Source organism: Oryzias melastigma, linkage group LG11 (assembly GCF_002922805.2).
Source record: "Oryzias melastigma strain HK-1 linkage group LG11, ASM292280v2, whole genome shotgun sequence".
Classification (NCBI taxonomy): domain Eukaryota; kingdom Metazoa; phylum Chordata; class Actinopteri; order Beloniformes; family Adrianichthyidae; genus Oryzias; species Oryzias melastigma.
The window spans coordinates 15,332,263-15,351,253 of NC_050522.1; the positions used below are offsets into that span (position 1 = coordinate 15,332,263).

The window sequence follows — 18,991 nt, forward strand, 5'->3', positions numbered from 1 at the left end:
AAAAAAATCATGCCAGGCCAGCAGCCATCTGCATGTGTGCTCCTCTGCCTCTGAGATGGGTGAATTTATACATGTAGGAGTAAAGAAAGAGAGGTTGGTGCTCAAAGAGAAAGAGGGACTGGTGGTGAGGTGCATGCATGGACCACAGAGTGATTGTAGATTCTACCTCAGGGCTGTTTCTGCAAAATAATGCATGCATGAATGATGGGTTTTTGTTAGCCTAAAAAGAAAAAAAAACATCCAAAGACTCTTTGGATGGGTTTGTAGTTTTGGATAATTTATTTTACTTTATTACGTTTTGTCCTTTAGGCTTAAATTTTTAACATATCACATAACTGAGCAAAATGATGTTAAAATGTTACAGTCAGAATCAGCTTAAAACACGTGTTCTGATCTTCTGCTGAACAACGTTTTTAAACTATAAAATAGTATTTACATATCTAGGTTAAAAAAATTGGATTCTATGCCAATGTTGTCATGTTTATATTAATAAAAAAAGGAAAATCATAGATTAAAGTCTCAATGATAGAAAACGCCATTTTTGACTTAACTTGCTTACAATTCCAGTACATCTGCAGCTGCAGGAGGATCTGATTTGACACGTTTTATTTTGAAAGGAACTTGAATAGGTATCTGTTTAAAGTAAAAGTAGGTAAAATAGTTCTGCATAGAAAAATATAACATTGTTATCATTAAAGCATTATAAATATTTAAAAGCTACATTTTTTGGTCAGTAATAGTCTTTTAGGTTTAAAGGTTGTGGACCTCTGGTCTAGACAATGTCCAGGAGAGGAGGGAGGTAGCTGGAATCCTGAGGTTGGAGATGAGCAGAAAGTCTCCTCCTCCACTCACAGCTGCTCCTCACTATCTGTAAAAGTGTGTCGTGGAATATTCACCAGAAAGACAATCTCTCTTCTCTGGATTCTGCAGGGTGAAAATGAAACCTCAAATGGGACGGACACATTTACCAGAATTTGATGCCAAAGATGTCACTTAGACAGGACAAAGTATTGGTTGACTATTTGTATGTCCCACCCTGGGCTGCATGGTGCCCTGTAGACAAAGCGTGATTCAATCAAATAATCATCTGTGTGTCCTGCAGGTCTCTTCTGGTCTGTTTGAGTTCAGATGGTTGCTTTTGAAAGCAACTTTTTCTATTTTAAGAAAGAGAAACACACAGCCTGAAGACTGAGGACTGATGGTAGAAACGGACAGCATTTCTCCTTCTTCAGCCCTGCTCACTAAGTCGTGGTATTTTTAGATTCTGTCCGCCTCGCTGTATCTCTCCAGAGCTCAGTTTTCAACCCAAGGCAGCCCCCTGGCCGTAAATAACACACACCATCACTTCCCTCTTTCCCCTGCAAACTAACACCCCTGTTAAAACGACCTGGGAGCTTTTGGACAAGTGAGTCTGATACTGAAACTGTGCCGTCTGGACGGACTAACGAGTGTGCAGAATACTCCCAACTATCCCGAGGGAGACAAACTGCCCACAGAGGACAGTGAAATGTTACACTGTTTTGTTTTAATACAGAAACGCATAGAGAGAAGCCCCAGTTTCTATGGAGTGATCTTTGACACCACAGCAGTGAGAGTTTCTGTGCAGGCTGTCCAGAGTGCCCACCAACATCTAGGATGACAGCAGGAAAGTCTGCTTTACTGCTGTTTATTTAGACTCCATAGAGTCTCATTTCAATAAATGTCAGTATTTTGCAAGTTGACATGCTTATATATGAGGTGGCCGAGATCCACTATTGCAACAACAAAAATTAACTGTTCAAAGAAAAAAAGAAACTCTGCAAATGAAAAAAAAACTGCTGCAAATAAAAAAGCCACATCAGAAGTGGATTATTGGGGATTCTTTTTGCTTGTGCACTGGTGTGTGAAAAAGGAGAAAAAAACAGGAAAATGAATGAGAACATAAGATGTTAGTGGTCAATGTCACTATGTGTACTATTTAACGTATGAATATATTATCACAGATAATCCACTTTCATTCTATCTGCAAAAACAGTCCACGATATTCCACTTCCATTGTGGCTTTTTTATTTGCAGAGTTTTTTTTTAGCAATGTTTCTTGTTATTTGCAGCATTTCTGTTATTTGCAACATAATTTCTATTTATTTGCAGCATTTCTTTTATTTTTTTACCTTTTTTTATTTGCAGCCACATTTTTATTCATTTGCATTTCTTATACATGCAACATTTTTTTTTATTTGCAGCTGAGTTTCTATTTATTACAAGCATTTATTTTATTTTTAACATACATTTTTAATTTGCAGCCCCATTTCTGTTTATTTTTAGCATTTATTTTATTTGAAATACCTTTTTTAAGTTGAGGCAGTGTTTCTATTAGAAGCGTTTCTTTTAATTTTAACATCAATTTTTAATTTGCCGTCTCATTTCTGTTTATTTTCAGCATTTATTTTATTTGCAACACTTTTTTTATTTACAGTAGTGTTTCTTTTATTTATTTACAGTTTTTTTTTATTTGCACAGTTACTTTTTTTTATTAACTGCAATGGCAGTTAATAAAAACCGTATAAATAAACCAAATTTAAAAAAATTTCAAAAATTAGAACAATGTTAAATTACATATAAATAAACAAAAACATTGAAATGCAGTTAATAAGATGTAAAAATGAAACGAAATAAAAAGATGGAACAAAAAGCAAAAAAATGGACGAATATGAAAAGATGGCAACTGCAATCAGAAATGTAAATCTGGTAGGAGTGCAGATTCAAATTCACAGTTCTTGTTGGAGGCTGCAGCACTGCAGACAGAGAGCTGTGTTGAATCAAAAGTCCTGCGGCTGCTGAGCAGAGTTTAACACAGTTTTCTTGTTTTCTGCAACCTCACAGCAACACGGAGCGACTGATTTCCCCAGGATTTGGGGTTTTCATCTGACTTGAATACAGTTAATTTACAGGCCCACTGCAATTTTCAAGATCTCCTATGTAATTTTTTTTTAGATGCAACTTTATCTGACTTAAAAAAAATTAAATATGAACAATTTAGAAGTGAAAAAGTTGCAAACATGATTTTCTGATGTGACTCCAACCAAATGACTGGAAATGAGAACTATCAATGACTTTTGTTCTGTAATATATCTCATTTAAAGCCATTATGGAGACAGTTTACAATTTACTTTACAGATATTTCACTTTTTTTCACATTAAACATTTATCTTTTGAATCCTAGATATCAGAGCTTAATTTTCTTCATCACCAAGCACCATCAAGAGAAAAGACACATTAAACCAGTTTTTTTAGCCACACGTGTAACCAGGCAACTGCATACCAACATGTAAGGCAAAGCTCTGTGGGAGGGCTCTCTGCCTCCTGCTTAGTCATTCACAGTTACAACACCAACAGAGAAAAGAAGACTTTTCAGCACAGACCACGACTTATTGAAAGATACCAAACTGCGTTGGGGAAACTGGGCAAAACATAAATGTTCATGACACAACTCTTGATTTGTCTAATTCCTTTTGACTGATTCTTCACAGCAGCTTAAGTGGAACCACTTCAAATGTCAAAACTGTTTACCTGGTTTACCGTCACAGCCAGATATGGAATGAAAAATAAAGATGAATAAAATGTGTCTAAAACTAACAAAAATTATTACAAAAAAATGCTGCAGCCCAAGCATGCAGAGCACAAGGCTTCCTGCAGAGGAGAACTGCTTTAATAAGAGGAGGATGAAGGCCGCTTTGGTGAAAAAGTCCAAGGTAAAATATCCTGCAATTACATTTCTAGTCTTCAAAAATATAAATGGATTCTTAGAAGCAAAAATAAAGGAAATTCTTTAAAACAATCAAAATGATCAATTGTTTTCTGAAAGTTGCAATTCTTTAAATGACCACTGGAGGCTGTTTTCAAAAGTCACTTTACGACAAAAATAAGCAAATATATACTGTAGTTATTTTATTTTATTTTTTTTTACATTTTGAGGTGGGTTGAGCAAACTCAAATCCGAATTCTTCCCCTGGCCCGCCGGCTTCTCCCTGCTCCTCCAATTGAAGGGGCATTTGAAGGGAAAGGGGTGTCTAAAATAGTTTTTTTAAAGGATAGAGCGAAGGGATTTTGACATCTGTATCCCTCTGTAGGGCAAGCGAGCCGTGCTGTGCCGTGGCAAAGAAGCGCTTTTCTTCACGTGGGTGTGATCTGAAGCACAGAAGTTTATATTTAAATGTTAGTAATGACTTATTGTTTTAGCTTGACTTTTAAAGTTATAAAACCAGTGTTTGTATTTCCAAGTGCTAGCAGCTCTCCACTAACATAGATAACCGTCCACTATTGATGATGTCATCGAGTGGGAGTGACGTCCGAAGTTGAAGGCAGTATTTTTTCACTATTCTCTGTTTTGAGCGGTAAATGTAGGGATAGTTGAAGAATTCACATTTAACGTCTCACATAAGCCACATTTTCTGTTCTTTTTTTCTTTTCTATAAGCTCAAGAGAAGGACCTTTATCTTATAAAACTGTGATGACCCCACAGTGGGGAGGTGGGACACAACAACAGAGGTAAGCTAACATTTTAGAAAAAGGGTCCTCTGAGATTTCAAGAGACTCTTCTTGTTTTTAACTATTCAATAAGAGAATGGTAAGATTTTTTTTAATTCAATTAATTAAGGCTATTCATGTTTACGAAAAAAGATTTGCTTAAGGAAAACAGCAGGACCAGAATAAATTCCCGGTAAAGTGCAAATAATATAAGAGCTTTGTTTTGGACACCACATAAATAGTTCAGATCAATAAGTCTGGCTAGTTAACAGATACGATACCTACAACAAAGTATACCAGCTTTAAAAAAATGAAAGTGATGGATTATGCTTGCTTTACTTTTTTAAGGTTATTAAATGTATATTTAATCGAAGTTTTATTTATAAAAAATTGAGACCATCCATCAGAAACTGGGCTTTGCTAGAGAACCATGATAAAAACACACCAAAAAATGCAGAAAATGATTCATTTATTTGCTACAGATTTTAATTTATTAAAATTCTGTGGCAGGACTTAAAAGAGAATAGTGTAAAAACTTCTGTGAAGTGAGGATGGAGAGTCAGACACAAGATACTGATAACTGCTGTGATATTTAACATTCTTATTTTTATTATTTTTTACATACTAACAAGTAAAACTCCATAATCTTTTTGGTTAAAATAATTCATGAAGGTTCCATATTTGCACAGATGGCTGCACGCCTTTGCTGTTGCACTTTAACATACTCATCTTTCCATCAGATCTAATTGAACCATTCAGCGCGAGACTCCTTTTATGCCTCTGACTTTGAACCAGGCTTGCATGGAGGATGGAGGATGATGATGGAGGAAGGTGATGGAGCACTCCAGAGCAGCTTGTTTTGTCTGACAGCCCATTTTCAAACCTATAGGTGGAGGGGGCCGACAGCGTGAGAGATCTCGATCTGCTGGTCTTTAAAAGCCATCGACTTACTAGTCAATAACACGTACTCATGCAGTTTCAGCCAAATGCATTTGGTTGCACCTCCTGAATCCCACACAGCTGAACACACAACACTCATCTGCTGAGAGGGCTGTGGAACTAATATTTGATGAAAAACATTACCCAAGAAACCGAAATCTTGAACTAACTGAGATTTTGCAGCTCAAGTCTTTCTTAATTCGCCATAGAAATGCAGAAAATTACATCCTTACAGGCAGAGATTAAACATGTCTAAATGAATAATGAAATTGCATTTCCTGTGTTCTTCTTTATGTTGCCAAAAGACGTCAGTGATCAGCCGGCAGGCTGTGTGCGGATCAAACGAGGATTTAAAATACTGCTTTTATAAATCTGTTGCATCTAAAATGAATTACACTAAAAATCATTCATAGCACAAAAGTGCTTTACAATAAGGTGATTCTTATCTGGAGAAAGGAGGAAAATTGAAGATAAAAAGCATTTTCCACATTGATCCTTGCATAGAAGATTACTTCCTGTTATTTTCGAATAACAGAGTAGCAATAAAATCTGTCAAATGGGACCAAAATACTAAAGATGTCTTATCAGCTGGGATGTGAAGATGGTTGGAAAACTACAAAAATGCTCAGCGTTTGGGTCGAGGTTGTGTTCACCAGAGCGTCCATTCAGATGCCATAAATTCTACAAGAATCTCCTCTGGTTTGTGCAGCACCACAAACGCTGCAGTTTGTCAGTAAAAAAAGAAAAAAAAAAAAACAGGTCTTGGATGAAGATACAGTTTAAACATGAACTCTTCACCCTCTCTTTTTAAAGGCAAACAGCAGACAAATGAGAGATGACATGCAGCTGAGGCCGTCAACAACACCTCCAGTACAGTTTTCCCGCCGCTACAATGACAAGAGCCCATGACACGTTATCAGCTTTCATGTCAATAATTGTCAAAGGTTTTTGATCTCCTTTTCAAACATACATTTTTTGATAAATGTTTTTACTCCTCTTTTCTGCATGGATGAACTCAGTATAAAGTCATGAAGCTTCTTTTTTAAATCAGAGGTTGTTGAAACTGGATGGAATCTGCTGAAAAAATGGGATCTGTCTGTAACTAACAGCGTAAGTGAAGCTTTCTGCACAATCAGAGCACACTGTGACTTAATGCTGCTTAACTTTAACTTTGTTTTTTTTGTTTGCTCAGTTTTAGGGTATTAATCTCATGATCACTAAGATAATCCAAATTTTAAACTAAAGCCTAATTGATAGTTTTTAGATGAATAGATTGAAGCTCTCTAGTGACGTCCAACCTCTTTTTTTTTGGGCCCCAAAGACAATAACTCCAGTTTTGTTTTTGTTTAACTGAAATAAGTTGTGACACATCCAGTCATTAATGTCCTGAATGCATTTACCAAGAGCCTGTACAGGGCCTCGGTCTCCTGGTGTCAGTGTAATATATATCTGTGTGTCATCTGCATAGCTATGGTAACTAATGTTGTTGTTCTTTATAACCTGGGCCAGTGGGAGCATGTAGATGTTCAACAGAAGTGGACCCAGGATGGAGCCTTGGGGAACTCCACATGTAATTTCTGTTGACTTACATGTGAAGTTACCAATTGACACAAAATATTTCCTGTTTTCCAAGTATGTTTTGAACCAGTTTAGTACTGGCAAGTTTAGTACTAATTAACTTTTATCCACCCATCTATCTTCTTTCACTCATCCAGGACCGGGTCATAGGGGCAGAAGACTAAATCAAAGTTCCCCTGACTTCCCTGGCCACTTCCTCCAGCTCTTCTGGGGGTAACCCGAGAGGCGTAGTCTTTCCAGCATGTCCTAGGTCTTGCACAGGGTCTCCACCCAGTGAGACATACTTGGAACACCTCAACTGACTCCTCTCAATATGAAGGACCAGCGTCTCCACTCCGAGCTCTCTGTGCATTTTTGCATGTCACTAGTAAACTAGTATGCAATTTTGCTAACACTTGTTAACTAGTGAGCTTTACAGCAGCCTTACTAGTGAACTTGGAAAAAAATGTGCATGTAACTAATTGCCTTTTTAGATGGTCGCTAGTTAACAAATAAATGCAAACAGTGCCCACTAGGGAATCAGTGCACATTTTTAAATATTAGCAGTAAACTAGTTCACATTTTTGGCTTTCGCTGGTTGACTGGATTGACTGTTAGCATTACTAGTTGGGCTTAAAACAGCCTGATATCAAAGATATTGAGTTAATGATAACAAGGGTTGCCACAGGGGGGTGGAAACAGGTAAACATCAGTGTGACACGCCCGTGTCTCACCTAGTTCATCCTAACCTGAACACTCGTATACCTACCCATAAGGGCACTTTGACTAAGGCTTGAAAATGTTCAATTTTTGGTTTGTTTTTGAACATTATTCTTTGTTTTTCACATTCCATCCTCACAAAAATGACATTTTCATCAGTTTTCTTGTCAGAGAACGAGCTATAAAGAAAATGTACACGTCTTCATCCAGAGGAGCTGATTAATGATAGATGTGGTTACAGGATGAACGCTCTGATGACCCAAGGAGAGAATATAGAACACGTGTTGTGGTATAGCATGATTCATTCATGAGAAGTTGATCTAATAAGGAAATATTTAAAGCCATATATTGTTGTTTTTATTATTATTATGGTCTATTTGTTTATTGTTTCAGTGTATTTTATCCATCTGAGACGTGGCATTTGTAAGTTGTATATCTTGTGAACATGATCGCAATAATAATAATACTTTTCCAATATATAGGTTCAGTTCAGCACAACAAACTTCCCTTGATATTCTCATAAAAGCTAATATGACTCATCTTGTTGCTACTTAACAAAACCTTTCGCTGAGAAGGTGTCTCCTTGAAAATATTGATGACCTGCCTGTGCCTCAATAGTTGTTGTGATACAGACTGTTCTTCACAAGGAGGGGCCTAATATTTGCAGCCCCACAGATCTCTGATAACAGGTCCTTCTGTCGACAGGAATATCATGTGATACAATGAAAAGTCCTCCTCTCCCTCCGTTTTTTTTGCTTTTTTCGGTGTGCTCATTTTCACATTTCACAATGGTTGTACTTATGTACATATTTAAGCTCTGAACAGTTTGTGCCGCCACTGTGTTCATTTAATTACGCCAAAGCAACAATTTTAACCCGAGATAATACAATCGCTCGAGGAAAGCGTCCTTATCTGCTCCACGGCGTAAGAATGTCTCTTCAAGGCAACTCTTTCCTCGTTGTTTGAGGTTGTATTGATATTAAAAAATGTTATAAACCATGATATTTCAGTACAATTTGTCATATTTAACTGAAAAACTTAGAAGTAACCGCTTTTGCCACTTTTGACACAGACATGTAAAAAAAGCTATGTTTTATGCAACTTTTCCAAGATATTAGCCTATGTGTCACATCTGTTATAGCCACAACAACATAAAGGGGATCATTCTTTAATGAGATAAATGAGGATAAATTAGAAATCCCATGATCCGGCTTGAAGAGGATAAAAATATCGAAAAACATCAGAAAAATCATTGTTGTCACAAATGTCTTTGCTAATTTCATTGAGCGATAAAACAATTAAACCGTACTTTAGTTTGATACACAGCTTTTGCAATAAGACAAAAACATTTTTTCTGACTAAAACTATGGAATCTTTTCCAATAAAGACCACAAAATAGTTTTTCACAGCTTTTTTTTTTGTCTTTTGTATCAACAAAACATAATCATGTGTGATCATTTAGCCACTGAAAAGACACTTTTTGTTTAAGATACAAAAGTTTTGCATATTTTTGCAACTTTTCAGAGACTTTTTTTTAATCCAGACTTTTACAGGAAGTCACACAAAATAAATAACTTCATGTGAAGTAATATGAATTAATTAAGTTATTTCTTAGTCCTGGAGCTTCTGCTTTCAGTTTTTTGACAGGCACGTAAAGTACTTTTACTTTGCTTTTAAATTCAACTCTTAAAAAACACACACACTGCAAACAAACACTTTAAAATAATTTTGTCACTCAAATATTACCATCCTGTGTAGTATTTTATCTGATTTAATTTCTCTTTGGGGATCATATATTCAGGTCAGGATTTTGTTAGTGGAAGGAGAAGCTTCACAGGATTGAAACAGAATTAAGTGAATTGGCTCCTAAGTGGGACACTGTAACCATAGCATGACTCTAAAAATAAATTAGTTGTATTTATATCTCAGAGAACCTTACAATAGTTTTGTGGAATCATTTAAATAATAAAAAAAAGACTGATGAGATGTGTTTGTGGAGTTTAGTAAAAATGTTTGATTTTACATAAACAAGGTGTCAGATGTGAGTCAATAATGAAAATAAATTCTTTTTCTTTTTTGTGCTTTTAAATGAGAGGAATGAAGTGGAGGTCTGAGGTCACATGGAGCGGGGTGGAGATGTTGAGATTTTCTTTGGGAGTGATGAGGATGGATAGGATCGGTAATTTATTTTTACTGCAGGAAAAAACTGAAATAATGAATTTTTCGGAGTTTTTACTTCATTTTTCTTGTGTTTATCAGTAGCCTTACATTAAATTCAGGATTTATAAATTCAATAAGGTGATTGTCTCAGGGATTAGGGCTATAAAGTCACATTTCACATTCATGCAGATAAAGCTTCACTCAATCACAGCGTTCTGTTACTAAGAGAAAAATCCATATCCAGCTCCGTCTGCTCTCTTCTACCAGTCGTGTTCACACACGGCGAAATGGGTTGTAAACACACACAGACAGAAGTCAAGGCTCCATTTCGTATAGAAAAATGCATTTCTGTTATTTTAGCCAATTGTGGATAAAATATAAAGAATCTAACTCAGATCACCAAGTGTGAACAAACTGTAAATAAATATGTTAGATTTTAAATCTGTAAACCAAGGTCAATATATGAAACGTTTAATTATTTTATTAATAACAAAAGTCTTTTTTACAAAAAAAGAAAAAAAAATCTTAGTTCACATTATCAGTAGCCCACTAGAGCACTTTAAATGGATCCACAAAACTCTATTTCTATGTTGTCAATGGATGCATCTTTAAATATACTGCATTTCATCAAATACAATATAGTCCTATCATTGTAATTTTGACCATTTCTAATTCAAATGTATATTTTCTTCTTTTATTTATTCATATTTTTAAATGTGTTGATTTTTGCATTTGTTTTAGTATTTAGTGTCATTTAAAATCTGGCTGTACCATTAATAAACATACATATTAAGACCTGAAATTGTGTTTTATTTTTCCTTGACATGCAACTTCTATAGAGGTTAAAAATACCCCCCCCAGAATTTTACATAACTATAAAAAATAAATCCAACAAAAGTTAATCAAAATAATAAATGTGAATTTAAATAAATATTTAACTGAAAATAGAGAAAAGCAGTGTTTAGTAAAAGAAAAATGGTAACACAAATTTGTACACGCTAACAATTAAACTACTCAAAACTACTAAGCAGAGAAGAAAACTTTCTGATCCACCAACCACTCATGAAATCCAAATTAAACATCTGAGTAATAAAGAAAAATGTCTTAAAGCTTTGCGAAAATGTTGCAGATTTAACTTGTATTCAATACATTTCAGAAACTTGAAATAAAAGGCTTCACTCTGCAGACATAAACAGACATGATTATTTGAAGCTTTACTTTTATTTACATGGAATTCATATTTTTCCAAAGCAGAAATATGTACTAGCATCACTATCTGATCCTCTGTACCATGTTAAGCCTGACAGACTTGTATTATTCTACACACAATCTCCAAGTGACGTGTGAAGGTGAAGCAGCACAAATGCTGAAAATGGCTTTTGAGTATAAAGACTTTTCCCTCTTTAACTCAGTTTTAGGCTTTCTCTGTTTCTTTAATCTGATCACAAATGTCTTTTTACGTCCCAGTGTGAGTGCGTTCTGTCCTCTTCATCCTCTCTGCTGATCTTCTCTCCAACTGCCTTATTTATCCGCTGCCTTGCTGTGCTCACCTGCTTCCCCCAGCATGACTGGTACAGTAAAAGCTTGGTGTTGGCTGTAGTGTTCACAGAATGGCAACAGTGTTATGCACAAATACAAAACTCAACCCCCTTCTTTTAAGTGATATTCTATTTAACTCAAATGTTTGGCCTTTGGCCTTAAAATAATTTGTCTCCATGTTTTTTGTACTAGATTAAATCTATGAATATTTTTCTTATAATTACAACACAACTATTGTTTGTCATTTAATCCAAAGTTATGTTTGGTGTTGTACTTTAGTTATATAAGAGCTGTAAGATGTGCTGTTGGGGAGACAGGAGTTAAAGGTGGAGGTGGGACTGCCCCAAGGATCAGCTTCTTGTTTCTATGGTGACGAACAGACTGACAGATGAGGTGAGATAGCAATCTCTGTGGATCATGATGTTTGCAGATGACACTGTGATCTATTGTGAGAGCAGGGATCAGGTGGAGGACAATCTCTTCTAGAGAGATGGAGATTTGCACTGGACAGGAGAAGGATGAAGGTCAACAACAAGAGAGTATCTGTGCGTAAATGAGACTCAGTGGAGGTGAAGAAGGTGGAGTGCTATGGAGGCATTTCAGGGCCAGTAATATTTGAAACCAAAATAAAACAACTTGAAAAATTCAAGCATAAATCTCAGTTTCAATTTTTTTGTTTTTGTTTAAGTTCTGAATCTTTGAATTCAGGTTTGAAATTCATGGCTCTGTTCTGGTGCATAGGGGCGGGGCTAACACAAAGGATCAATTAAAATCCACGAGGGTGGAAACCTCAGTCCTGTTGCATTTACTGACTCTGGGAACTTAGATAATTACTGCCAGAAAATGTCTGTAATTCTTTTACTATGGCGGCAAGGGATAGGGATCATAAATTGCCAGGAAAGGCAGCGTAAAGAACGGCGTAGAGAATTGGCCATCCAGAACGCCACTTTTTGCATGTTTCAAAAATAGTTCATAAATATGCCACTGTAGAAAACTGGAATTGTGAACCTGTTATTCAAGCATAACAGCATTTTTGACAACCATATATAACACAAAAAACTGTGCTTTGAGCGCACTAGAATGTCATTTTGGACACGCAGTTCGTACGCAATAAAACATTAAAATTTTACGCCCATCTTGGGACAACAAAAGACGGTGTAATGTATGTGGTACTTTTGAAACGTGCATAAAAAGCAGTTATTTTACGCCACTTTTATTACCCCTTTTGCTTGCTGCCAAAGTACAAACATTACAGACATTTTCTGACTGTAAGTCATCCAAAGTCAGTGAACGCAGCAGGACTGAGGTTACCACGCTCATGGATTTTGATTGGGCCTTTATTTTAGCCCCGCCCCCATGCATCAGAACACGGCCAAAAAAGTAAAATCTGAAATTTTCAGATTCAAAACCAGAGAAAAAAAGGAGTTGTAGAGTCTGGATCAGAAATGAGTCCATCAGAGGAACAACTCATGATAGATGTTTTGAAGATAAACATAAGAAAGCAGATTGAGATGGTTTGTAAAAACGTTGATTATGCTATTAAAGAGAGGCTGGTGTTGAAGATACAAATAAGGAACACACTAAAAACTTAATAGTTAAAAATAACCCAAGTTGGGGTTAAAAACTGACTTTGAAAAACAGTAAATGGGTTAAAATGAAACCACTATAACCCCAAAAACTAGTATTGCTCCAAAAAGTAACCAAAAAAAGAAAAAATACACCCCAACATGAATGACTTAAAAATTGGGTTTAAAGCTATAAACAATAGTTCCTGAGTCAAAAACAAGGTAGCTCCAGCCTCTGCTCGCCGTTTTACTCGTCGACTGCACACACAAAACTTGAGAAAAAGGTGTTTAAATTGGATGTTTCCTCTGTGTAGAACAAACTGCAGGGGAGGTTAAAGATCAGGCACCTGAGTTCTCTCCAAATACCCCCTTTTTTTTTAATAAGGACGGATTCTTACTGAGTGAAATGACCAGCAAGTATCAGAGTTTCTTCCTTGAAAGAAACGCTTGATTTCAGCAGATTGGAAAGGAAAGGAGGTCCAGCACCTCCTTTGTTATCTCCTGCAGCAGAGGGAACACCAGACCGTCATTTCTGAAAGAGGAGACGATAATCCAATCCCACAATTCTTTGCAGTAAATATTGAAAGCCAAGCAACAATCGATTATTTACGATCAAAATGGAGAAGCGTGAAAGCATCCGAGGCGCAACAGCTAACTGAAGTTCATTCATGTTTTTGGAACTAGCAGAGTTAACTGAATTTCTTTTTAAACCTTGTCCATGCTAACATACATGTTTCAGATTGCCCTCATTTGGCTGTTTCTATAATCATCATTTGTACAGTTGCAGTCGAAACATGTTGTACTGATTCTGCAAAAGTAACCATCTTCTTTTCTGTTTTATTTTGAACATCCTGTCATTTGAATCATGGCATTTTCTTATAAAAACCCATAGAAAAGTGGATGGGATTTTTTTATAAGAAAACCTGGTTTAATGAAACATATCTCAACTTGAGACTTTGACCTGCTAATAAATACTTTGCTAAAATCTGGTTTAAACTGTATGCAATAGTTGAAGCTTTCTATTCCTTCCACTGATTTGATCCTTCAGTTTTGTTTGTTGGTGTTCATTTCAATGTAAGATTTGTTATTTTGCCCCTGATCAAATGAAGTTTGTCATTTTAGGGAGCTCTTTCCTTTCTTTTTACACAACTCAATAAATTAAATTAAATAAATACAAATTAGGGATTATTATTTAGGGATTATTGTCAAAATAAACATTACTTCAGTAAAAAATGTTTTTCATTTGCAGAAGAGAAATGTATTTTAAAAGCTAATAGAGAATGATTTTAGAATTTACTTAAAACATTTGACTTTTAATTATAAAACACTAATTTCCATGTTGGGTTTTGCCATCGGAGGCACTGCAATTCTCTTTTGATTTATTTTAAAAATGTTCCTAGAAGTCCTTTAATTATAATTACAGAGTTTCTGCAGAGCAGCGGTTTCACCTCTGAGTTGTTGGTGCCCTCATTTCCCAGCATCCCCTTGTTTCTACTCTATCCCGCTAGCTCACAGACCCTCACATCCTCAACCAAACATTACTGTTGCAACAAAATGGTGAGCAATATTGGAGCCACGCATGACGAGGAAAGCAAAAATGTGCATGGATCTATTTGTCTACTAGTGGATGCGTTTGCTCCTGATTCACAACAGTTTTAACTCAGAAATGCAGTTTTAATCTTCAAAATGTTCAAAACGCTATTTTCATTGGAGTAGGTGTTTAAGCATGCTACTTTAAACAGTTCAACAGCCCAGACCTCCTTATTAAAGCAGCACAAAAGACTAATTATATCTGCAGTGCTTTGATTTACATGCAATTAAAGGTCCACAGGAAGCTACAGATGGAGCAGGACGGAGCAGAGCCGACGAGGAGGGCAGCAGGAAGGTGAAGGCGAAACAGACGAGACACAGGCGGACACCGATTTGTTTAGGCATGAAGACGTAAAAAAAAACCAAAGAAATGCTTCGGCGGGGGAGAGCTTGTGGAGGAGAGCACAGGAGAAGCGAGGCGACCCATCATTTGGCAGGGGAAGTGATGACACAGCACATCCATCTCTGTGGCAGATGCCTGCTGTTGCTCCTTTACGGGGAGCAAAGGAGCAATATGAAAAGTCGACCGAAAAACGCTGCTTTGAAAGACAAGAATGCCTGTTATGCTTGTAAAATATCTCACCAATTTGCATGGAATGATATTTGTATATCCATCCAAACATAAACCAACTCAATTTGTATTTTATTGTTAGTAAAAAATGTTTTTTTCATTTTCTTTATGTCCTCATATCTGTATTCTCTGTTCTTAGATTTGCTGAGACATTAAGTAGTTTACTTATACGTTAAATTTTGTTATGAAACACTCTTCATCATCATCATCATCAGCATCCGCCTGGAGCAACATGATATTTCCATATGAAGGCACGAGATTGTTGTGATGGATGTGTCTTGACAGGGAACAAACCGGTCAACTACGACACAGCGCAACCAAGAGACACGACTGTGAGGGGTGAAGGAAAAACGCATAATTGGACGTGACTTTAAAATCTAACGCTTAACGCCCATAAAATATGTAAAAGATTAAAACAAAACAAAAAGCAGGAGGTGTGTGCGTAGGGGATGTCCTTGTGGGATAATTATCGCGTTTTCCAAACAGACAGAGGGATTCTGGGTATGCTGCGTTCAAGGTTGAGCTGTAAACAAGAAACCTGAAAGTAGCAGAAGAGAGGAGAGGATTGAAAGAGCAATAAGGGGGTGAGAGGTGTAGTAATAATGAAAGCAATAGAAAGACCCGTCTGGCCAGCTGTGATCTTCAGTCACAGCCGTGTGTGAGTGTATAAGTGTGTGTGGGTCCGTTTTATCGACACAGACACACGTTGAACTATAAGTGTCTAAATTGATAATATTACTCACCCAGGCTGTACGGTGGTGTAGAGGTTAGTGCTTTTGCTTCACAGGGAGAACCAGCTGGGGCCTTTCTGTGTGGAATTTACATGTGTGTGTTTTAAAACGGACTCCGTAGGTTAATTGGTGATTCTAAATTGTTCCTCAGGTGTGTGGTTTTTCGTCTATGAGTGGCCCTAAGGCAGAGTACAGAGTGCTCCCCGTTGACAGCAGCTGGGATAGGCTCCAGCAACTATGTGACCCCAAATGGCAGTAAAGCAGGTGAGCAGAATAGATGAATGGACCCCTCTACACGTAAGTTTTTTTCTTTTTAATCTTATGTATATCTTTAAATAGCAGTCCGTTTTTATGCCTCTTAAAGCTTTTTAAAGTCCCACTCTAACTAATTGTTCCCAGGGTGTTTTCATCATGATCATGTTGATTTTAGCAAAAATCCAAAAGCATGAGTCAGTTTTTAAGTTTCTGCAGAGCAGGAGCTCATTAGAAATTTCCCTCTGAGTTGTGAACGGGGCTCGGCGCAGGAGTTAATTTCCTATCAACTCTTTTTTTACACTCTCTCCCGCTAGTTCACAGCTCTTTAAAAGCCCAAGCTAACATTATCTTAGCAAAATATGCAATGTGGGAGCTATCCCAAGAGGGCCAGGCCGCAGACAAGCCAGAGCATCATTAGTGATGCTCATGCTCTTCCTCTTAAAAAAACACCACAACTGGATTACAGTTAGAGTTAGGTTATGGTTCGGATTAGGGTTATAATCTTCTAGTATAATTACACAAATTCAGCTTCCGGCTAAAGTTGCAACATTTGCGCTTCCGGTTACTGATGAGTTTAATGTTGTGTTTGGGCTCCATCTTGACTGCAACCAGGTCTTTCTCAGCTATCCAGACGTACAGTTCTGAGCCAGATGGCAGCTCAGACGAGGAAAATAAAGACGCAAGTTCTCTGCAAGGGAACGCTTCTGAATTGAAGCAGAGAAGGGAGACCGGCTCACCTTTGCTACGTCACAAACTTAAGCTTTTTATCTGCTCCTGATCATCACAATTTGAATAAAGAAATAATAATCTTAAATTATGTCATATTTGTACTCTATCGTGAGAAAAATCCTACAAGAACATGTGAAAAAAATTTTGTTTTATTAAAGTTGGCCTTTAAAAATTAAAACATTTTAAAAAGCAAATGTCCTTTTTTGGCATTAATACTCAAAAGCTCAAAAAAACTTGAATGAAAATATTTGAAATGGAAAAAAATATAATTTTATTTACAGCCACGTTTGCGTTCGTCTGGCTTTTGTTTTTAGGAAGATAAGAGAACAATGGGTAAAAAAATCACTGAACGCTGTGCAAAAGACAGACAAAAACAAGTTGTGGTCAAGTCTCTGACACCTGGCATGTGACACGTATTCAAAAACACAAGTTTAGTGTATGGTTTCACACTGTCGCTACCACATACCGATGCATGTCCATCCTCTACGACTGGAAGGGTCTTGGAGTGAAATGTGGAAACAGAGCACGTCTCTCAAATCTTCCTCCTTTCACACCTTTATTCTGATATATGAAAGAGTTGGTGTCCTACGATTCCAGTTGGGCCCAAACCGCAATTATTGAATTAGCTATTTACAAATGTTGCAACAACATGTCTTCATATTCTTGAGCCGATTCTGACAGATAATTCAGATAAAGAATATTAGCCAAATAAACAGCTTTCATAGTGAGAACACTCCTCAAGTCTCAAGCACTTCTCTAATGAGCGAGGGATTAGGAGTTTACAGCATCACAGTGTGAAACAACTCCCATGACAGCATGGAGGGGCAAAGAACCGTCAGTCGACCCTCATGTTTACACCTTCACCACTGAATCATTATTTTAGCCACAATTCATGATCTTAGTGTGGGAGTTGTCCTGAAAATTAGATTAGCAGTCAAGTTTTTTCAACAGTTTTTTAACATTTCATTTTGATTTCTGGAAATTACTTTTGTTTTCCAAAACATTTCACTTTTATTTTGGAATTGCCTTTTAGTTCCTGGAATTTAGTTTTTTGTTGTAATCTTGAATTTCGTATTTAGTGATTTGTTAGTGTGATCTGAACTTTAGGCCGACTACGTGAAAGAAAACTAACCCAAGTGAAGGTATTTAACATTTTTGGCATTCCCAGCCTGTTCCAACTGTTCATAATCCTATCAAACCTGCACGTCTCTGTGTGCAGAGGTTAACCTGGCCACACAAACGGCTGAACAGCTCAAATAAATATATGGCTAAGCTGTGCTCTGCTGTGTTCTGAACACCTGATGGCATTATCACCTTCAGGAATTGACTCCTCCGTTTGGCAGGAACGAGCCCCTCCAGCATCTCATCTGGTTCTTTCTTGTGACTGAAAAGAAACAGCTTGCTTGGTTGACAACTGATACAAAGAACCTTTCCAATAGAAGTACAGCTGGAGGCTCTCCAGGGAATGTAAGCACACTGACGCTGTCACCCACACACACACACACACACACACTCCCACATAACACCCTCTCACATGAACCAGGCGTTCACGCTGCTTTACCTCCACTTCAGTGCATGTGATCTCTTCAGTCACTCACACAAAAACGCACCTTTCATGTTGCCTTTAACATAAACTGCCTCCAGCCACCTGAATGTGTCTATTTAATGCTAGATATCTGTCAAATAAATTGAAAAACCAAACATATGCAGCTTGTTTTGCAGGATAGCTTTTTGACATGCACAGACAAAATAAGTCACTTACAAGAGTTCCTTTTGCTCCCGTCTTTTGCATCAGATGAGGTGGACATCCCAGCAGGATGCTCTTTGTCCTCAGCGGATGACCAAAATGAAGGGATGGGATAGCAGACGGCACAGGGATAGTACACCAAAAAACTCCACTGATCACGACAGCACCCGCCCACCATGCATCCTCACACTGCCTCCCCGTCTGCACACATGCTCCTCAGCGCTGAAGGTCCTCCATGAATCTCAGCACGCACATTCTCATATGGATCGCCTGTCACTCGAGGGGCTGAGTGCTCTCAAGAAACTGGCAGCTCGAAAAACACACACGTGCACATATGGATCGGCAGTGCACCAGTTTCTGCTCCAGTGTGGGGATGGAGACG

General features: G+C 37.3%; 1 protein-coding gene across 2 annotated transcripts in view; it reads right to left on the reverse strand.

Annotated features, from left to right (window-relative positions):
- dtnbp1b (dystrobrevin binding protein 1b) overlaps positions 1-18,991 on the reverse strand; it is a 31,871-nt gene extending 12,880 nt beyond the window's left edge. The window contains exon 1 of one of the 2 annotated variants that reach the window (XM_024294762.2): positions 18,625-18,991. In XM_024294762.2, coding sequence (XP_024150530.1) covers positions 18,625-18,787 — 163 coding nt within the window. In that variant the 5' untranslated portion in view covers positions 18,788-18,991. The remainder of the gene's footprint in view (positions 1-18,624) is intronic. The other variant, XM_024294769.2, reaches the window with a different exon arrangement.